General features: G+C 44.2%; 1 protein-coding gene across 2 annotated transcripts; it reads left to right on the forward strand.

Moving 5' to 3' along the window:
• The first annotated feature begins 247 nt into the window (after positions 1 to 247).
• On the forward strand, positions 248 to 21,111 carry RNF10 (ring finger protein 10). 2 transcript variants are annotated; one of them, XM_048322591.1, is made up of 17 exons: positions 250 to 765; positions 6,441 to 6,640; positions 9,119 to 9,318; positions 10,311 to 10,401; positions 11,434 to 11,618; positions 11,696 to 11,832; positions 13,323 to 13,483; positions 13,817 to 13,945; positions 14,101 to 14,359; positions 14,589 to 14,722; positions 15,263 to 15,380; positions 15,700 to 15,801; positions 16,290 to 16,424; positions 17,241 to 17,338; positions 17,567 to 17,627; positions 17,780 to 17,938; positions 18,839 to 21,111. In XM_048322591.1, the coding sequence occupies exons 1-17, from the start codon at positions 606 to 608 to the stop codon at positions 18,913 to 18,915; spliced, it is 2,406 nt and encodes an 801-aa protein (XP_048178548.1). In that variant the 5' UTR covers positions 250 to 605; the 3' UTR covers positions 18,916 to 21,111. The 2 variants fall into 2 exon arrangements, with proteins under 2 accessions (XP_048178547.1, XP_048178548.1); XM_048322590.1 differs by having other exon boundaries at positions 248 to 765; positions 17,780 to 18,854.
• The last annotated feature ends 265 nt before the right edge of the window (positions 21,112 to 21,376 follow it).

Below are 21,376 nucleotides of genomic sequence, written 5' to 3' on the forward strand. Positions count from 1 at the left end.
CAAAGAGGTAGCACTGATTTTATACCAGATGATTTTCTATCCTCTCGGACGCTACTGGAGGTGGGGGTGATCCCTTCGGTGCGGGGACGGGAGCGAGGGGCGGACTCCAGGCTCGGTGTGCGGGGCCCGCGGCAGGCCCGCCCCGCAGCTCCCGGCGCGCTCCGCGCGGCCCAGGACTACGAGTCCCGGCATGCCCGCGGGCCCGCTCGGGACCGGCTGCATCCGGGTCCAGCCACTGCTGCGGGCGACTTGTCGCCATTACGGGGCAGCGGCGGCCGAGCCGGGGCCGGTGCGGCGCCGAGCAGCCGGTGGGTGCCGGGGTGGTGCCGACCCCTCGGGCGGCAGGAGCGCCGGGCCCCGCGGGGCTCCCTGAGCAGCTCTTCTCTCTCCCGCGCCCGGAGCCCCGCAGGCCCGGCCCGGCCTCCCGCGGCCTTCCCCGGTTCGAGCGGAGCAGCGAGAAGATGTCGCCATGAAGGAGGCCGAGTCCGCGCTGCGCCGCCCCCGCCGGTCGCCCCCGCGGGCCATGAGCCTGGGCCCCCGCCGGCTCCGCCAGCGCCCGTCGTGCCCCCTCGCCCAGGGCCGCCGCTCGCCCAGGGCGCCCGTTGATGCTGCAGAGCCCGCCCGGCGCGACCCCCGTAGCCCCCGCCATGGACAAGAGCAGCCCCTGCGGCTCCGGTGCGCCCGGATCCTCGGCCGGCAGCAAAGGGCAGCAGCCACGGTCCGCCTCGGCCGGGCCCGCCGGGGGGGAGTCTAAACCCAAAGGCGGTAAGAGCTGGGAAGGAGCTCCGCAGGGAGGGAGGGGGTGAGCTTGGGACCGGGGGGACAGACGGCTTTATGCCGCTCTTGGGTTTGTGGCGAAGCTGAACTTCGCCTTATCGGGTTGTTTGTCTCTCAGCTAGGTTTAATAGGCGGCGTTTCAGGTCACTGTCTGTTTTTGGTTTCTTTTTCCTTCCTCTTCCGGCTCTGCTCGCTGTTTGGTGAGCTGGGATTTCCGCTCTCCTCTTCCTTTAAGGGTTATTGCTTTATCTTCATTAGTATTGGAATAACTAGCTTGAGAGCTAAAGCCCTGGTGCTATAGTAAGAACATACATTCACCAGTGCCTGTGAATAGAGCCTTTAACTTTATCTTGTACCTGTCGTTGTTACACCTTGCCAAGGAGGTCTGTACACAGCATTCCCCTTGCCCCGGTGTTTCAGGGACCTCCTTTGGGGGAGCTCAGAATTTGCTTATCTGGCATTCAACCCAAAGTGTCACCCCTGGCATTGCAAACAGCTGGTTCTGCTGAGAGAGCAGTTTGTCAGGAGCCAGTGTGGTTCCTGTCGTCATTTCAAGGTAAGACCTAAGCCCCTTTAGTTCCCTAAACCAGTTTAGGAACAGAGTGTTCCTGGCAACCTTTCTTTTTTTTTTTTTTTACCTTCCTAAAACCTAGAAATGGGGCAGTAGTGATTAAATTGGTGATTTTTAGTCCTGGAAGTATATGAGAGAGTGTCAACAGATTGCTACACCACCATTGCTGTACTAATTTCCTTCTTCCTCAGTGGTTTGTTTCGGCTGTATTACTTTAGGCCTCTGAGAAAGCAGCAGTGCACTCCAGCAGGTTAACAAAATTAGTATCTTGGCGGTGTTTGTTGACTCCTTTTTGGACCTTCTAAACACGGTCATGTCCTGGGTAACCTGCTCTTCACCTGTATTAATTGACCTTCCACAGGATTGGCAGAAGTGGGACATGGGAGATGACTCACCCACAGCTCCCCAGGTTGTGGGATTGTGCAATTACAGTGAAATTTTAACTTCAAATTCAAACACTTGGAAGTCTTTTTAAGAAGAATTTTTTCTGTCTCTGTCGTGCCAAGAGACACCTCCTCACTTCAGCTTCTTTTGTAGTGGTGTGTGATGCTCTGTGGAGGATTGTTCACAATATAAACTTCATGTTTGTTCAGAATACAAACATCCTTCAGGAAGGAGTTAAGATGGCCTGTGCTGTGGCTGGTATCTCTTCATGTAGAAGACACAGTATCTGTACTGAGGAAGGAAGTAAAAGGCCTGATATTCCAGCCCAGAATAAAAGTGTTAAGTGGTTTTTATGGAATGTCACCTTTCAAAGGCTTGAAACAATGCCACTGGAAACAAAAAGCAAAAAAAAAACCAAAAAAAATCACCAAAAGCACAGGAGCAGTGGGGAGAAGAATTGTGACGACTGTTCTCTTCTACTCTGATACTTTTAATTTAATAAACCCCAAGACTTTTTAAGACCTCTTTTTAAAATAAAACAGAGGAAAATTTTGTCATTACATAATTCCACTTCAATGATACTTGCTTCTGAACTACACTGGAGGGCAAATGGATGAGTTGCTTCCCTTACAGGGCATCAAAGAGACCCGGAAAAATTAGAATCTCTTTTCATAGGAGTAGGTGTTTATTTAGGACTATCTTAACTGGAGTGTACTGAAAACTAAAATGAAAGGATTCCCTTGGTGAAATTAGGGCAAATGACTGCACAGGATGCAACTGGGTAAAATTGTGGTTATATTTTCATAGCTGTTGCATGTAAGATACTGGCATGTCACCATATGGAATATTTTTCTTGAGTTTCTTATCACTGTCCTTGTAGCTGATGTGGTCCATCCCTTTAAGGACAGGTATAGGATGTATTCTGGAAATCTTGTGTCTCCTCTGAAAGGGAAGGTAATCTTATGGACCTTCCTTATATGGTCGCTGGGTTAAATCCAGTCAAGCACTTGCCATTTGATGCTTTCCAGAGTTACCTGCTGTAACTGTCCAGCTGAAGAAATGAAGAAATGGATATTCCTGAATCCTTATGGTAGCTTTTCTTTCTCTTGCAGTGCAGCTGGAAATGGGCTAAATAGGTTACTGTATTCCCTTGTCTTTCTGGAAGCTTGATTCCTCCTATCTTTTGAATTTGGCCTCAGAGACTAAACTAAACTGAAAGTTTCCAGCAGAAAAGTTTCTTTATGTTGTATTAGTGTGCCAACAGGAATCACATCCAATTAGAGTGGAATAAAGTAGCTAGCTAAGGCAAAACAGGCTTGTTGGGATTCTCTGCAGTCCTTAAGAGCTGATGGACAGCGTTAGTTGTCACAAACATTCCTGGGCCTTATCAGACCCCGTGTGAGCCTGCTTGGCTGGGCTGTGTGAGAAGTCGGTCACCTCCTGTTCACTGGGATGTTTGCCTTGGTGGCAGCAATAGCCTCTGTGTGTTTTCATGAAACAACCCTGTGGCTTTAGTGTGATCCAGATCCCTTATGCAATGCTGCTGGCTTCAGCACAGCTCAGCAGGAAAGAGGTGAAAAAGATGGAAGGAAACAGCAGTTCTGACCCCAGTAACAAACCAGTACTGCAGCTCCAGTGCCCAAGTGGTCACCTAGAGCTGCTCCTAACGCTGTGAATTTCATCTCCTCACTTGATCTTTGGAGATAGAGGTCCTCTAGCAGCAGGAGAAACCACAAATCTCAGGGCTTGCTCCAAAATGCAAGAACAGTTTTGTTGCTAGTCTTTTTAAATTATATGGACAGTATTTTTTGTAAGTCTCTTGGAGTGCAAATGGGGAGATAAATCCCATAATTTGTGTATATGTAGGTTAGATGCCATGAAAACAGCAAAAGGACTAACTGAAGACCTTAGTGAAGAGTAAGTACCTCACCAGCACTCTTGCTATTGCTAACTCCTAATTTGCCAAGAAAAGAGGGGAGAAGAGAAGCTACCAAATCCAAACTTAACGCTACTTAAAACTGGGATCTCACAAGAGAGGATGGCAGTGAGAATCTTCCACTTTTCTCGGTGCCTGACTGCAGCCTGTCCTGCCCTGCTCTTTGTGGGAGTGCTGTGATGGATGATAGAAAGCAGAGAGCATGACATGTGGCATGCTAGAAAGGTTGGAAGGAACAGCATTGCTTAATTCAGGATAGGGGAAAGCTGTTCCAATTTACAAGTGCATTCTCCGAGCTCCTGGTTGTCTGCTGACCAATTTCATTACTACTCTGATGGACCAGACTTCTACTGAGGTCGGTTATTCTCGTGGGGGCGGGAGGGTGAAACTAACAATCTGTAAAATCAGGTTTGAAGCATTGTTAGACTGTTGTAGGGTCCTTTTAAAAAAGACACAAGTGGAGAGCTCTTTCCTATAAAATACGAGAGTCACTAAAGTGACTCCCAAAGGCTCTAGGAGGTGGCTTGAAAGGACCTATCGTATGACAGGAATGTATGTAAACCATCTGACTGACAAATTTGATTGTGAGTAACTCGATTAAAACTTTTAAGTGGTAGGAAATTCTTCTGTCAGCTGCAGGGGTGAGCTGTTCCCTGTTCCGGGGCCTTGTAAACACCCAGTTTAGACTGATGGTTTTTGAGTTGTTTCTTTTCCCCATTTGAAGATGGCAGAGAAACTACAAAGTGGTACAGACAACAAGCACGTGTCCCTCTAGTGCGTTTGCTGAAATTACAGATTTAAGAGGGTGGTTGAGCTCTAAACTGACAAGTTCTGCTCCTGAGTAACTTAAGGAGTAGTCCAGACCTCTTCAAAATGACTTAATTTTTTACCAGAGACTCTGAGGTGTTGGTTATTCCTTCTTCCCTGCAAACACTCTCAAAAAAGATCTGCCTAATCACTCAGCCAGACCTGGTCACACCCTCAGTACTTGGCAGCTTCTGGTGTGTTTTTTTCCTGATAATGCTCAAGCCATGTCTTTTGAGCCTGATGTGCATTAAAGCACTGCCAGCTATGCAGGCATGTGTTTGAGTTACACAGCTGTGGTTCTGACAGAGTTGGTTTAATTCTGAATTAAAGGATCAGCCTTTTGAATAGCAGAGTAAATTGCCATTTCTGATGATGAAGTTTGTCTGCAAAATGAAGTTTGTCTGTCACACTGTGTGAAAGTAGTGATAGTGTCCTGTTTTAGCTGTAGTTGCAGGCAAAGACTGAAGTCTGACAAGTGCAAGAAACAGCAGACAGCACAGAACCTGGTCCAGCCACTTTTATTACTTAATTTATTTTAGAAGTTGGATCCTCAGTAATATGCAGTAACACACAGACCATCCTGTCCTCAGCTCACCTTTTTTGGGAGGTGCAGGTGGGAGAAAAAACGTAACCAAAAAAAAAAATATATATACCATTCCAGCTGTTTTAAATGCTTCGGTAGATGAAAAGTGGTGCTGAGAAAGGGGGAAACTGGAAGCACTGGCAATGAAACTGCCTGTATGAGAAACATGATCCAGAATCACAGTGGTGTGTTTGCCTGCCATGTAAGGTTTACGTTAAGGGGTGGGGAGGAAGACTACAAAGTGGGAAAAGGGAAACTCATAGGCTTTTATAAAATGCAACTAGATACTGTGTGAGGCCTTGCTATTTGTGTAATGTTTACTGAGTATCCAGAGTGACTTTGGGGCTGGCTGGTGTGGATAGATGTCTTGTGGGGCCTGAGGAGTTTTGTTTTTGAGTTTATCACCATACCTCTTCAACAAATAAAACTTAGGGCGAGTGGTGGAAGTGCCAGGTTAAGCAACCAGTCAGCAGTCCGTTGTGTCCTTGGGCAACTCTGATCTTGTGTTAAGACTACTAGAAATACCTTCATAGTATTACCTCTGTTCTAGCAGTTTGATGTAGCAGCTGTTAAGGCACAGAAAACCCCTCTCAAGAGCTGGAGTGATTTTTCTGCTCTCGTGAACTTTATTCCTGCAGTGTTTTTCTTTGTGCTTCACCACTGCATCCTGTGTTAGGGTCAGTGGTGTGCCAAGTATGGTTTTTCGCAAGCAGTTCTTGTTGGTGGACTTAATACTTAGATCTTAGGTATGTGCCCTGCAAGGCCACAAAGCATTTGGTTTGTGCTTCAAGATCAATTAGCATTTGTTGGCCTGATGACATAAAAGTGTGTTTTTTAAACAGAATTGGATCTGCTGGGATCTTTTAAGCATAGAGTGCAGAAGTGAGTGAATGCAGGCAACAGAAGCCTTCAAGAAAAATGCAGGCAGCAGTGTGTTTATACAGTGTATTTTCAGTGTAGTGATAAATATGATGAAATGTGTGTTTTAGGCAAATTAAATGAAAAAAAGAGAACTAGTTGTTGTCAGTTCTTGTAATGGGGCATGAAGATGTGGTATGTGATGTTAGTATTTATAACGTAACGTACCAGGCAACACTCTGATATGTGGTGGTGCAATTCCAAATCTGGAAAAAGGAAATTCAACTATTTTTATAAAAGGTAGAGCACAGCAAATATATTCTTTTAAACTCTTTGACCAGCTCTTTGGGCAATGATAGGAATGAAATTGTTTGGGTTACTGGGGGGATTTAATGTCCTGATAAACACTATCCTTAAGATAGTGGCTGAGGTGATTTCATCTCTGAGGTGAAGTTAGCTGAGGTGCAGTACATGGGGCCAGCTCTGAGACTGCTGATCTGATTTTTCTTTTCTTTTCCTTTCAGATGGAAAGAATGCAAGTGGATCCAAACGTTATAATCGTAAAAGAGAAACTTCATATTCAAAAAATGAGAACTTTTCCAGTCAGTCCCGTCGCTCCAATTCACAGAAAAGCAAAGCTTTTAACAAGATGCCCCCTCAAAGGGGAGGCAGCAGTGGAAGTGGCAAACCTTTTAGCTCTTCTAATGGTGGAAGACGAGATGAGGTGAGAAGTGTAATGCCATGCCTCCAAGGCCTTCTTTCTTGGGATGAGAGGATCACCCTGGCCTGCCTAGACAGGTCTGCTGTGTTCAGTTCCTGGGCTGGGAAGGAATAGAGTGATAAGAGGTGCTAACATCGTTGAGATGCCAGAGGGAGTGTGAGCAGAGTAACTTGGCAACTAAAGAAGAGAGTGCTCTTTGCTCTAGGTAAAAATGCCATCTGAGGAATGGGTGCCAAGACAGGCCATGTACCCATCTCATGACACAGGTCCTTTGTGAAAATATATAGTGACACAATTTCATTGCCCTGTTCCTGCTGGCCACACTATTTTTAGTACAGCCCAGGTGCCATTGGCTGCCTTGCCCACTTGGGCACACTTTGTTCATGTTCAGGTGCTGTCAACTAACACCCCCAGGTCCTTTCGTGATGTGCAGCTTTCCAGCTGCTCTTCCCCGGGCCTGGAGCATTCCAAGGAACTGTTGTGACCCAAGCGCAGGACCTGGCACTTGGTGTTGTTGAATGTCACACCATTGGCCTTGGCCCATCAATCCAGCCTGTCCAGATCCCTCTGCAGAGCCTTCCTACCCTCCAGGAGATCAACGTTCTCGCCCAACTTGGTGTCACCTGTGAACTTGCATAGGGTGCCCTTAATGCCCTTGTCCAGACCATTGGTAAAGACATTAAACAGGATTGGCCCCAATACTGAGCCCTGGGGAACCCCAGTAGTGGGGCCCAGCTGAATGTCCCCCCATTTCCCTCCACTCTCTGGGCCCAGCCATCTGGACAGGTATTTTACTCAGAATGGTGTGCTTATCCAAGCTGTGGGCACCAGTTTCTTCAGGAAAATGCTGTGAGAAACTGTGCAAAGGCTTGTCTAAAGTCCGGGTGGACAACATCCAGAGCTTTTCCCTCATGCATTAAGTGTGTCATCTTGTCATAGGAGGAGATCAGGTTAGGCAGAACCTGCCTTTCATAAACACACTGGGTTTAGGGCTGGGACTGATCCCCTGGTTGTCCTGTACACTCTGTGTGATGGTTTGAAGGATGATCTCCTCCATAACCTTCCCCATCACTGAGGTCAGGTTGACAGGCCTGTAATTCCCCAGATCCTCCCTCCAGCCCTTCTTGTAGGTGTGTGTCACATTTGCTGACTTCCAGTCAACCGGGACCTCCCAGTTTGCCAGGACTGCTGGTAAATGATGATCACTGCTGCCAGCTCCATCTCCTCTTGGGTGGATCCCATCCAGCCCCATGGACTTGGGCGTGTCTGAGTGGCACAGCAGGTCACTGACTGTTTCTCTGGATTATGGGGGCTTCATTCTGCTCCCTATCCAGCTCAGGGGGCTGGGTACCCTGAGGACAACTGGTCTTACTATTAAAGGCTGAGGGGAAGAAGGCATTAAGTACCTCAGCCTTTTCCTCGCTCTTTGCCACTATGTTTGTTTCCCTTTGCATCCAATAAAACATGGGGATTTTCTTTAGCTCTCTTTTTGTAGCTGATGTATTTATGGAAACATCTTTCTTTTACAGCAGTGGCCAGATTAAGTTCTAGTCAGGCTTTGGCCCTTCACTTCTTTCCCTGCATAACCTCATGGCATCCTTCTAGTCCTGCGGAGTTCCCTGTCCCTTCTTTCTCAGGTCATAAATTCCATTTTTTCCTGAGTTCCAGTTAAAACTCTCTGTTGAGCCAGGCTGGTCCTCCCCACTGGCTCATTTTTTGTCATAAGGGGACAGCATGTTCCCATGCCTTTAAGATTTCTTGAAGAATGTCCAGTCTTCCTAGACTCTTTGCCATTCAGCACTGCCTCCCAAGGGACTCTGCCAACCAGTCTCCTACACAGGCCAGAGTTTGCCCTCTGAAGATTGATTGTGTCCAACCACTTCAGGGCACAAATTTACAAGTGATAGTGGTAGTGAGAAAGTAATTGTATGGCCTTGCTGATATCAAGGTTAAACTAGACTGAGGCTTTTATGCTGATGTGGATCTAAATACTGTAGAGTGTGGGCTATAACTGATACTCTTACTTTTCGGTTTTGATGGATAAGCAGCACTTCTCACCTAGATCACCTGCTCAAAATTCACCTGCTGTCTCCGTTGAATTCTAGTTCTTTGCTTCATTATATGAAAACTAAACAAAACAAGTACAACCTGTGCAAACAGTAATCAGGCTTGTATTACTGTCTAAAAGAGGATTTGAACAACTTCTTGACTATGTTTTGCCAGCTTTTACTTGTCTTTGTGGCTGTTTTAACTCTCTCTTCCTTTTGCTCAGTGTGGGATGAGACCACTGAGTTCTGACTTGCAAGTTCTCATGCATTTCTAATGCTGCACTACTTGATTTGCAGAACAGGGATGGGAGAAGGTGAGTGAGTAGATGCTGCGTGTTCTGTGTGCTATCACTGATAGGGCCTGGATGTCCACCTGTACTGATGCTTTTGCTGTAAACTCCAGCAATTTCTAACAAATGCTGTTCTCTCTTAGGTAGCAGAGGTTCAACGGGCAGAGTTCAGCCCTGCCCAGTTCTCTGGTCCCAAGAAGATTAATCTGAACCACTTACTGAACTTCACTTTTGAACCCCGTGGCCAAGCAGGACATTTTGATGGGAATGGACATGGCAACTGGGGGAAAAGGAACAAGTGGGGACATAAACCATTCAACAAGGAGCTCTTCCTGCAGGCCAAGTGAGTGGGAGATCCATGGGGCTCTTCTGCAGAGGCATGGAGCTGTAAGGGGTGACAAGCCAGGGAATTGCATTTGGGCTTGACTAGTTGTATTGTCTTTTCCAGGGTGAAATTACCTTTCTGTAGTGTTTTTAGTGGTAATGACTATATTTTAAAGGGATGTTGTCATCACCTATTCGCAAGGTATCTGATGGAGTGAGTCCTTTAGATACAAACAAAAATCTTCTGCTCAAATTTTCAAGCATGGCTTTGGGACATGACACTCCTATTTGGGAATATCTGTGTAGTTCATTATAGAAGATGGTTGTTTTTTTCCAAAAGTTGGTATGTTGAGATGGAAGGGATAGCAGTTGCTAGATGAAAGCTAATCTGAGTTTATAAGTCCCAAAGGCAATTACTTACATGGGTCTTAGTTCTTAAAATGCTGATTATTTTGCGGGCCCCTAAGTATGTAGTATAACCCAAATGATGATCAGTATAGTAACCTAGCAGCAGAATTCCTTTTTGACTGGAAATTTCCCCAGAGTTTGAAGTGTGTTCAGGACTTCCTGTCTCTGATAATGTTAAAGATAAAAAGTATTTTCAGCACTGATGCTTCTGATTTCTCCATAATGTTTTGTGGCTTATTGTAGTGAAGTCTATTTGCAGGAACCCCAGTAGCTGTAATTTTTGTGACAATATTTTTCCCCTCGTGGATTCCCTGTTTTTTAATAGATCCCCATTGCAGCTGTTTCTTACATGTTTCTGGAAAACCAGTCTGCCTGGCTCATTCTGTACTTAGTGTATGATGTTGTGTCTAACTGAAATTAGACACACCAGTATCCTGATCTGGCTGTGAACTGAACTCTTGATTTTTTGTTGATATAAGTTACTGACTGCATCCAGCAGTTTTCTTCTGGACAAAGAAGAAGCTCAGAGAATCCTGTAGGATAGTTCTCAAAAAGTTTTTAGAAACAACTGTGTGGATCATCTGTCTCTTTGCCTTTCCCCAGCTGCCAGTTTGTTGTCTCTGAAGAACAGGACTACACAGTCCACTTTGCTGATCCAGATACCTTGGTCAACTGGGACTTTGTGGAGCAAGTGGTCAGTTATGATGGGCTAGATTTTTTTTTCCTTCTTAAGAACCTCAACCTGTCTTTAACTACCTCTTTCCCTCTGTGATATTACATAAAACTCAGCTGTTTTTGAGTTGAGGCCTTTTCTGTCACTCCCACAATACTGGGAAAGATCTGTCATGGAATATATTATGAAATACTTTCATGACAGGAAAAGAGAAGTGCTAAAATCTATTAGGAAAATTAGCAGCTTCTTGCTTTCGCAGATGGGAGTTCATCAAAAATAGAATCTGACATTCTGTAGACAGAGTCCTTGTGATGGAGATATTAACAGAAAACTTAGGCATGAGTCCATGGAAGAGGACTAGAGTGTAGAATTTTGAAGAATTATTCTGTGCATAGGTGGCCTATCTTGCCTAGCAACAAAATGGAAAATCTCTTGAGAATTGTGGTCAAAAGTTTTGGGTTGCCTCAAGCAGAAATGTATATCTGCCAAGACAGTCTTGTGCATGGTGTAGGTGGCGAGGAGGTAGGCTTACTGTTACCTGTCACTACAAGAGAGCTGAAAAAATCTAGGTGCTTGCTTGGCAGTTATGTCTCTGCCACACAGAGGTGCTACCAAAATGTCTGACTAGACCTAGCATGTTCATGGAAATGGGTAAGTTCAGTCTCACAGTTACACAGGGCTGCATAAGTCTGCTTGTGTGAGAGGCCACAGAGCTCACTTGCCATCTTCTCACTGTCTGAATTTGGATGATGAAGATGCTGCTAACTCGTAAAGATGATGAATACGTGAGGTGATGAATATGAAAAAACTCACTTTTTAATGTCATTAGAGTAGAAATAAGATGTAAGCAATAAGATGGGTGGCTTAGAAGGTTGTTCCTTGTGCAGTCTGAAGGTGTTAGTGCACAGTGCACTAATTTCTTGGTAAATGAACAGAGCCTAAAGAGCTGGAAGATAATATGTTAGAGTAGATCTTACAGGTGGCTTATTCTGTATCCCAGGAACTGATTTCTAAGTCTAAAACTTGTACTGTTCTTCTCATGTGCCATTTCAGCGAATCTGTAGCCATGAAGTGCCCTCTTGCCCCATATGTCTGTACCCACCAACCGCAGCCAAGATCACCCGCTGTGGGCACATCTTCTGCTGGGCATGTATTCTTCACTATCTCTCCTTGAGTGAAAAGACCTGGAGTAAGTGTCCTATTTGTTATGGCTCTGTTCACAAGAAGGATCTCAAGAGGTGAGACAACATTAATTAAGTCATGCATCTTTTTGAAATGTTATTTTTACACTGCTAACCTCCTCTATAAATTGCAGTGTTGTTGCTATGGAAACACGTCAATATGCAATTGGTGATACCATTACGATGCAACTTATGAGAAGAGAGAAAGGTGTTCTAGTAGCACTGCCCAAATCCCAGTGGACGAATGTGGTTCAGCCTGTTTACATCAGAGGTGAGTGTATCTGAATCCTGGTGGTTGGAATCCTGTTCTAACTGTGACCAGGATTAGTGTAGAGACAATTTACCCTGGCAGTGCCATGCTGTCACCTTAAAATACACCAGACTGCAAAACATGGGGCTTAGCAGCTGAAATGCTTAATGACCACATGTTAACAGTAAACTTCCTACTCACACTGTTTTTCTGTAAGGCTTTAGCTTGTGTGCTGTGTCCCTTCACGTGACTGCACTTCAGACTCCTACCTTCTCAGTCCCTGCTTATAGTTTGATGTGTACGTTGCATCTGCAGTCATTGGTGTGACTATTACTGCTTTTATTGGCTCTTCAGTGTCCTTAACTTTTTTCCTCCTGACTCCTCATTATACAGCTTCACAAAAATAACTGTCTCTGTGTCTAAACTATTTCAAGGCTGTAATCTTCAACAAGGTTTTCATCATCTGCACTTACCAGCTGAAGTCAGTGAATGCTATGGGGAAATAATCAAAATTATTGCAAACCTATTCCAAACATCTGTTGCCTGACATCTTCAGTTTTCTCCAGTCAAGAGTGTGACTAACTCATCATCTTATCTGTTAGTATCACAAAAATTTTGTGACTAAAGAAATAATTTTACTGAACATTGCTGCTTTGTGGGCTGTCTTGGCTCACTTCATTTTGCAGTCACATTTAGGAAGGGCTGCATGCATTTAAACTCTGGAAAAAGTCAAGTCTCCTAACATGTGATGGATAATCCAGCATGCAGGCTGTGGTCTTACGTGTTGCTCAGTATTTGAAACTAGAGGACTTTAAGTCCTTTCATAAAGCAAAAGAACAAATATAGGATTTGAGAACATTCTAAAGCCAGGAAATTCACCATTAACTTGTTGTCTGTAGGCAAGGTTGGACCCTTGGGGAGCAGTGAATACGGGGACTGTTTTAATATGGGATGCTGTGGTTGCTGTAAAGTAGTGACAATGGTCACCTTTTGCTAAACTTGCAATTCTTTAGCTTACTATTTCTGCTGTGCTTCTTGTAAAAACCTCATAATAATGTTTTGTATGCATTTTTAATACATATGGTCTTATGAACTAGTTTGAGCCAAAGTAGGGTGCTTTGCAGAAATTTCCAACTGCAGTATTTTTGAAGAAAGAGGAAGAAGCTGCAGACTGCATTGTTTCAGGAAGTTTTGACGCCCCCAAGGTTTCTCAAAGGGGATGCTTCTACAGTGTAGAAGTTTAGGCTTGATTTTTACTGATGTGTAGCAACTCAGTGGTGAAGTGGCAGATAAAGTGCTGTGTGGGGGAGATAAATGTCAGAGCAGCTATGTGACACCAGCTTGTGATACAATGGTAATTTGTGGAGTCTGTATCAAGCTCTTGCTGAGTGTTGTCTGCCCTGGGGGATTAACTCACAAAAGTGAGCAGTAACAAAACTTCAGAAGAAGCAGCAGTTCAAACTGGTGGCTCTGTGTGCAGATATTAATGATTTGGTGCTCCTTCTGTGCAGATGACCAGCACAGTCAGTATTCAAAGCTGCTTCTGGCATCCAGGGAGCAGGTCTTGCAGCTGGTGATTCTGGAGGAGAAAGCGGCATTGCTGAAACAGTATGAGGAAGAAAAGCACACCCCAGAAGCCTGTTTCATTGAGGCAGCTATCCAGGAGTTGAAGGTAACAACCTCTTGCGAGACTTTTAGTAGCTTTATTTTTAAGAGTATGCTGGGTGCTGAGCATCCATGTTCTGCTGCATAGATGGTTGTGTGTGATTATTCTGGTCTCTAGCAAGTTGCTGGTGTTTGCTGCTGGAGTAGCATTATACACCTTGGAGACTGTAGCCTTTGGACTCCAGGTATCTGGTGGGGTGTTCAGGATAACACAGCAGAATGGTTTTTGATGGATGATATTCCAGGAAAGGAATACGAGGGCAAGGCTAAAAATAGCTATGGTGACGGCCTCCTGGCTTAAATGGCAAATTGAAACTTGATCCCTTTGGATGATCTGCAGGAGCGAGAAACAGCACTCTCTGCTGTCCGGGATAAAAATAATGGCATTGCTGGAATCAGTGCAGCTGTGGAAGAATTGGTCCTAGAAAGCTCCAAAGCTGTGGAGCCTGCTGTTTCCCAAGAGAAAAAGGTGGGTGACAAATCTGCTCTGGCAGATCGTGTTAACACTTAGTTCTGCCAGTTCACACTGCAGTGTGCAGTGAACTTGTGCCAAAGATTTTTGCAGAAATGATAATCTTTGAAGGAGGTGACGTGGTACTAACTCTATCCTCTCTGCTGTGGTAGTGTGATGTGGAATATCTCTCTGCATTCGATGAGGAGCTTGTGGAGCCTTGTTCTGACCTCGCACGTTCCTTTTCACCTCCTGTGGAAGTAGAAGAGGCAGTGCTGGATGAGGAGGAAGTACCTGAGGTGGACACTGTACGAGAACCTGTTATGAACACTACAGAAGAACCAAATCCAGCTGAAACAAGTTGCCAAGAATCTAAAGATACAATTAGCAGTGGACCTCTTGGCAGCTCTCCTTTTTACTATTTTTATCAAGGTCAGTGGAATGAAATCCTGGAATCATAGGGGCAGAGATGCCTCCTTTGGGACCCTCCTTGAGAAATGTGTTTGTCAGTTCATTAGATGCAGCTAACCCCTGTGAAATAAAAGGGCCACAGGAACTCAGAATGGAGCTTTAATTTTATTAGTGGAGGGTGTACTGAGGTGGGGAGAAGGGTACTGAAAATGAACAGGCAAAGAAGGAGTGATGATGTCTTGCCTTTCAGCGGAGGATGGACAGTGCATGTACCTTCACCCTGTGAACGTTCGATGCCTTGTGCGTGAATATGGCAGCTTGGAGAAGAGTCCAGAGAAGATAACTGCAGCTGTAGTGGAGATAACTGGCTACTCCATGACAGAGGTAGTTATTTTACTTCTTATTAATTAAGGGCCTTGTTTTAGCAGATTGATCATTGTAGCTGATAGAGGAGACTTGATTCTCCTCAGTAGTAAGAAATAATAAGCATGAATGGGTAGGGATGATAATCTGTGAAGGGCATCTGTGGAAGGTGCTGGGGCATATGTTGCTTTTGGTAAGTAGGCTGCAGTCTAGTCTTTTTTCTAGAAGGTCCAGTACAAAAATAATTGTGTTGCAAGTCTGGTACTGCAGAATTTTATTCCAGTGATGTGAGTGAGAAGGGAGGAAAGAAGAACATGAAAATCAGTAAGCAAGCTGGAATAACTGCATTCAAGTCTGATTATGATGTAGTTGGTGGAGATCTTGGAACATTTGATTCTGACTCAGGGCATCCGTCATGTGTTTGTAGTTTTTAAAGTAATTATTGTGTCACTGGTGCTATTTTTTTTCCATTTGATTTGATGAATGGTGTGCATTCTATTTCCATTCATCACCATGGCTGCCTTCAGTCCTTGTGGTGACATATCACTCTCTCTTTATCAGGATATAAGACAGCGTCATCGCTACCTCTGTCACTTGCCCCTCACCTGTGAGTTCAGCATTTGTGAACTGGCTCTGAAGCCACCTGTCATCTCTAAGGAGACTTTAGAGTTGTTTTCAGGTTTGTACTACCTTTCTAGTAGGTTCTTCCACGAAGGGGAAGTTGGTTTTGTCCCTTTACTGGTAGAAAAAAGAACATACATTAGAGCTTTACTGTTCTTGCACCAACTGTCTAATGGCTGCTAGACAGAACAGCCCCAACTCACTGTTTCATAAACAATAATTACAGAAAGAATAAAACATCCCGACTGCTTGGAAGAGCATATGTTGTTTGTAAGCATATTTTGCTACTAATGTGTTAAAAGGTTGTTCTCAGAGCTGTAGGAAACCTTGCCAGATTATTGGGGTTTTTGATATCCAGTGCTGTGCATTGCTCCTAGATGACCTTGAAAAGAGGAAACGTCTACGGCAGAAGAAAGCTCGCGATGAACAACGGCGCGAACGCAGGATTGAGATAGAAGAAAACAAGAAACAGGGCAAATGTAAGTCATGATGGTGCATAACTGGTGGATTTTTAGTCATATTTGGTTGCTGAGCTGATCTCTTGAGCTTTAGGATGAACTCTGAGGCCTGTAGTTTGTAGTGTGTACTTAGAACAAGATTACAAAGTATTAGGAACAATGTCTGTATAATGAAAAACATCAGCTGTTTTAGTCAGGATGTTAAGTGATGTTATGCAATTGCTGCATACTTGTACATTTTGGGAGAGATGGAGGGCATTTAGGGGCACAGCTATCTCCATGGTGTACATAGCTCTCTTGTTTTTATAGTAATCACGATGTAAAGTGAAAAGTGAAGAAGGCAAAAAAAGGCCTAGAAACTGCTTCCATCCAGCACCAGGGCTCGTACTGGTCTCCAAAATAGAGAGCGGAAAGAAATGAGTTGGCACCTCCTAGACTCCCGAAATGACTTGCATATTGACAGTCCTCCCCCACATTGTGGAGTGCTTTAATTTAAAATCTCTTTTTAGATCCAGAGGTCCATATTGCTCTAGAGAATCTGCAGCAGTTCCCTGCTTTTACCTCTTGCCCCAGAGAAACTACCAGCATTGATCATCAGAGCTTCTGTCAGTCTCCTCTTGGCAGAAGCCTTGTGTTTCAGACAGGTGAGCTTGTGGAAAAACACATCACATCTAGCTCTTGATCATTCTTTTGGGATCTATTGCTCAGGTAATCATGCTAAACTTTCTCAATACTGATCAAAGACAGCTTCTTTTCAGAGCAGCTGTGGCTGCCCCATCTCTGAAACTGTTAAAGGCGAAGTTGGATGGGGCTTGGAGCAACCTGGTGTAGTGAAAGGGGTGCCTGCCCATGGCAGGGGGGTGGATTGAGATGGTCTTCAAGTCCCTTCCAACTCAAACCCTTCAGTGATTCTATGATTCTTTCCTAGACTGCCTATGAGATCATACACAAAAGGCAGACATGGCTAAGAAACATTCTGTTCCTTTGTCTGCTTTTTACTGCCTCTACTTTGACAATATGAGATCTGCACTGTAGTTACCCCATCTTTTACATGAGGCAGAAGAAAGGAAACAATTGCCCCAAAAAGAGAAGAAAAGAGTGTGTGCCAGGAAAGCACTACTGGCATTTTTTCTATCATCTCCATCTTCTCCAACACATTATACTAAAATAAGCCCAATAAAAAGCCCCCCCCCCCCCCCCCCAAAGTAAACAAAACCCCTTGAACAAACAAAGAAAACGAAAAGAAAACCACAAGCAAACTTAAATTTCCCTTAAATAAAATGATTGAGGAAATTTGAGAGGTCCTACTGTGTGACTGATGGATAGAACCGATGAGATAAAAAGGATGAGTTACATATGTTAACAAAACTTTATTTCTGTTACATCCTGATAAGCAGCATAATGACTGCCTTGGCCAAATGCAACTGGCTTTAATTCTCAGCTCCTTTCTGTGTATACAGACTCTATTCCAACTCTGCTGTCACCTGCTGCCAGCCAGGTCAGCCCATTGCTCTGTGGAAGCTTGGAAGAAGAGTCTCCCTTCCCTTCCTTTGCCCAGGTAAACTATTTAGCAGAGTGAATCTTGTCAGAATTACCTGTGTCTTAGTTGGAGATTAGGCTGATACTACAATTGCTTCCCCTACAAAAGCAATGTGGGATAAATCTTAAGGAAACATTATAAGGTTTGACTGCTTGAGGCAGTTTCTAGATTTTCTTGCCACTTAGGGGGTATGCAGGATTGTTCAAGTTCGTGGAATTTAATCATACCCTACAACTTTTTTGATAGATGTTGAGAGTTGGAAAGGCAAAACCAGAAACATGGCCTAAACCTGCTCCAAAGACAAGAGGTAAGAAAATTTGGTAGTAGTACTTCAGTTTCTTTACCGTGCGTCTAAATGTGAGAAATCTTGTAACTTCAAAAGAAGGATCTGGAGTGTGGAGGAGCATTTGTGTGGTGAAAAGTTTTATACAGCCTTCTGCATGTCCTTCCCTCTTTCAGATGAGAACACTCTGGCACTCCCTGTGCCTGTAGACAGTGATGGAGAAAGTGACAGCTCTGACCGGATACCTGTGCCCAGCTTCCAGAATTCCTTCAGCCAAGCTATTGAGGCAGCCCTCCTGAAACTGGACAAACCGTCCACAGCTGATCATTTATCAGGTAAAAGGCAGGGGGAAAAGACAGGAAAACTTCTGAAAGCAAAAAAATTGAGTATTTTCCCTTCTTCCTCTGGGAGAAGTGAAAGCAGCAATTTTGGGGACCAAAAATTGGCCAGAGAACAGTTCTTAAAATTGTCAGGTTGTGGTTTCTGAACAGCTTGCCTAGGGCTTCTGTCAGCTTAAAGCAACCTCTCAGTGGGAGCTGAGATCTCCAACAGGCAAAGAATCCTGTTAGGACAAAGATGGCTTTTGACAATCATGTCGGCCATGTCTCTACCAGAACCTAAATTAAGCTTTATCTTAAGGAAGTTCAGGTTATGCATTTTTAAATTAAAAATACTTGAGCTGCTGAACTACCACTTCAGTTTGACCAAAATGACAAGGTAACTGCTAGCTGAAATTTCAAGTTAGGGAGTGTGAAACAAATTGAGGTGAACTTTTAAACCTGGTGCTGGCTGGTGAAACTAATTTTTAATGCTCAGTTCTGATGGTTAGCTTTGGCTTCTGTTTGGAGACTGCACTGGATGATGGAGAGAGTTGGATGGGAGGGCTTGGGAGTTTCAGTGGAGTGTCTGCTCCAGTTGCAGTGGTTTTTTTGGGCATGTATGAAAGTAATACTTGTTGGAAAGGCAAACTGCTGGATGCTGCAGTCCTAGGGTCTGCTGTTGCAGCATTAACTTTGCAATCATTTAGGCATGTTTGTAATTGTGTTTCAGGTGTGATGGAGTCTCCCTTAGTTCATCTGCAGTAATTTTTTGTTAAACTACCTGGTGTTCAGTGAGTTTATAGGAAGTGTTGTGGATTGGTAGAAGCCACTTAGGCTAGGGAAGACCATTTATCATTTGTGTGTGATGTTCCTGTTCCATGACAAGAATGACAGTATCATTTTAATTCTTCACAGAGGAAAAGGGAGGCAAGAAAAGAAAGAAACAGAAGCAGAAGCTATTGTTCAGCACCTCTGTTGTTCACACAAAGTGATTCTGCTATTCAAGAGAAGTTTCCTCTCCTGGTTTTCTTTTCATTTTGCTTTGTTTTGCTGCTGTAGTTTAAGTATTTAAATTTGGACAGCCTAAACTTGTGTTTCCAGGACTTCTAGGGGCTTCAGGAGGAAACCATGACAGTATATGTTGAAGTAACATGTTTTGATTCCAACTGCTTAATGAATTTATACTGAAACAGAATTTTGGAAGTAACAACCCACAGACAAATCCACCAAGGCTTCTAGTTGCCAAGTCAGTTTTTTGGGCCTGATAAGCAGTGTCAAAGTCCTTAGAGCTGTGTGGCACTGCCAAAGTACTGCAGTATTACCCAAGAGAAAAGGCAGAGAGCCTTTATTTCCCTGTAAGTATTCATGGACAGAAGTCCATCTGACTGACGGTAGTGCTGTTACAGTAAAGCTGTCAAACTGCTCTCCTGAGAAACTGGTTTTGGCTGCACTGGAAACAGGCAAAAGAACTTACTGGCTTTAGCGTGTTAGCTGCTATATCTGTTCGTTTTCTAAAGAGCAAGAATTCCTCCTGTTCTCCTGGCTTGGAAAGATAAAAAGCTGAGGTGAGTGTGAAGCAGAACTTGGCTACTTGGTTTTAAAGTGGCTTGATGATTTGTGTATTTCAAAATGCAAACTGGCACTAGTGGTAGAAGGAACCTCCTGACTTCTCTCAGTTGTTCAGGTCTGTTTCAATGTCGGTGAGTGAGGCTACTACTTTTTGTTTTTTGCCAACCATGGGCTACAGATTCTTTTTAATCTGATCATTTAGAATAAACACTCCCCTCTAGGGCTTCCGGTAACCATCTGAATGATGGTTTGAGACTGGCTGCTCCTGAGTTGGAAGAACAATTGATAGCTGAAGTCTGTAGGTAACTTTCATACCCCAGCAAGAAACTGGGATTCTCTTGTACTGGGTTAAGGGCCTGTATCTGCTTGGTTCTCAGATGTAAGTTGATCTGTGCTACGAACATGTCTCTCCTGGACCCCTCCCCACTCTTTCTTTGGGTGGTCACATTCTGCACTGTTTGTGGTTTGATTTGAGCTAATGAGTTAAGTGGTGTGGATTTTGTTGAATAAAATGAATTTTAGGTGTCATGTACCAGTCAAGGCCAACAGTCGCAATAAATCATACACAGACGCACTTACAGTACTGTACCCTTCCTCAGCTGTAGCTGAACTGTCATAGCAGTGTGGAGCCCCAGAAACCTCCACTGCACAGATTCAAATTTTACCTTCCTGCTGGCAGAATTAATTTCCAGGGTGCTTGTATAAAGTACCACTGAACTTAGAGAAGGAGACTGACAGTGTCTTCTGTTGTCTTTGACTGCACTGGCACAGACTTCGGTGTGCTCTGTCCCTCTGACACCGAGACAGATCTGAGCAAGGAAGTGTGTGTTTGAGGCACCTGGAGTTAGGTATTCCAACATCACTGGCAGTTAGTGGTTGTGTCCCTGTTTAAAAAGCTGATGTCAATACATGGGTGCTTGATTGCAAAGCAACAGGCTCCAGATGCGTGTCTCTTGGGAAGCTAGTACCAAAGAGTATGTCACGTGTGGCTGTAGACCAGAAAGGAGAGGGGGAAGATAAAGTATGCTTCCAACTGCTACAGTAGGATAGACGAAACACCTGCAAAGCATTCTTTGAAAGCAGCTTGACTTCACACTTGGTCACAACTAACCCTGCTTGATGGAAAGACTGAGTACAGCTTGTCAGGTGACTGCAAAGAAACTAAGACAAGATGCCTGAAAGTGGTAACACATCTTGCTGTCAATACTTTAAAATGCTTATAGGAAAAGAATTGGTGAGGGCAGAGAAAGCAACTAAGAGAGATTCAAATATGCAGTTAACTGTTCACAGCAAGTAATTTTAAGCCATGGAACAGGAGTAACTATTTAAGTGTCTAACCAGTATCTGTTGTGTTCTATTATCTCTGTACATTTACAGTCAACTTTTCTTTGCATTGGGAAGAGAGAATAGCTGGAGCTGGTGTAACTCACCTTCACATGTCACAGACACTAGGATAAGGGAAGTGATGCGGGCAAGGCAGGCTGTCCCTCCTGCAGGGGCAGTCCCCACAGGGACAGTATCTTCAATTGTCTCTTGTTTTCCTATGGATTCGAGATAATACCAGCAATGCTACTTTCCTGTAACTGATTGGTGTAAACTTAATAAATATCTAAGCAGTACTTGTACCTATGAGTTTTATAATGGGGGGGATGGAGTTGAGCCTTGCAGCTCTGCCATGCATTCCATGTATTCTCTGCTCCTGTGTCCACAACTCGTGCTTTTTTGACTCAAAACAATGGATAGCCCTGTGGTTAACAGAGCACTTAAAGATAAGGTAAAAAGCAGATGTTAATGCTTTTTGTATGCTGAAGGAGAATAACTACATTCCTTGTCTGTGCCTAAAGCTCTGCCTAAAGCTCCCTTCAACCTCAGCATGAAGAACAC

Source organism: Corvus hawaiiensis, chromosome 18, assembly GCF_020740725.1.
Source record: "Corvus hawaiiensis isolate bCorHaw1 chromosome 18, bCorHaw1.pri.cur, whole genome shotgun sequence".
NCBI lineage: Eukaryota > Metazoa > Chordata > Aves > Passeriformes > Corvidae > Corvus > Corvus hawaiiensis.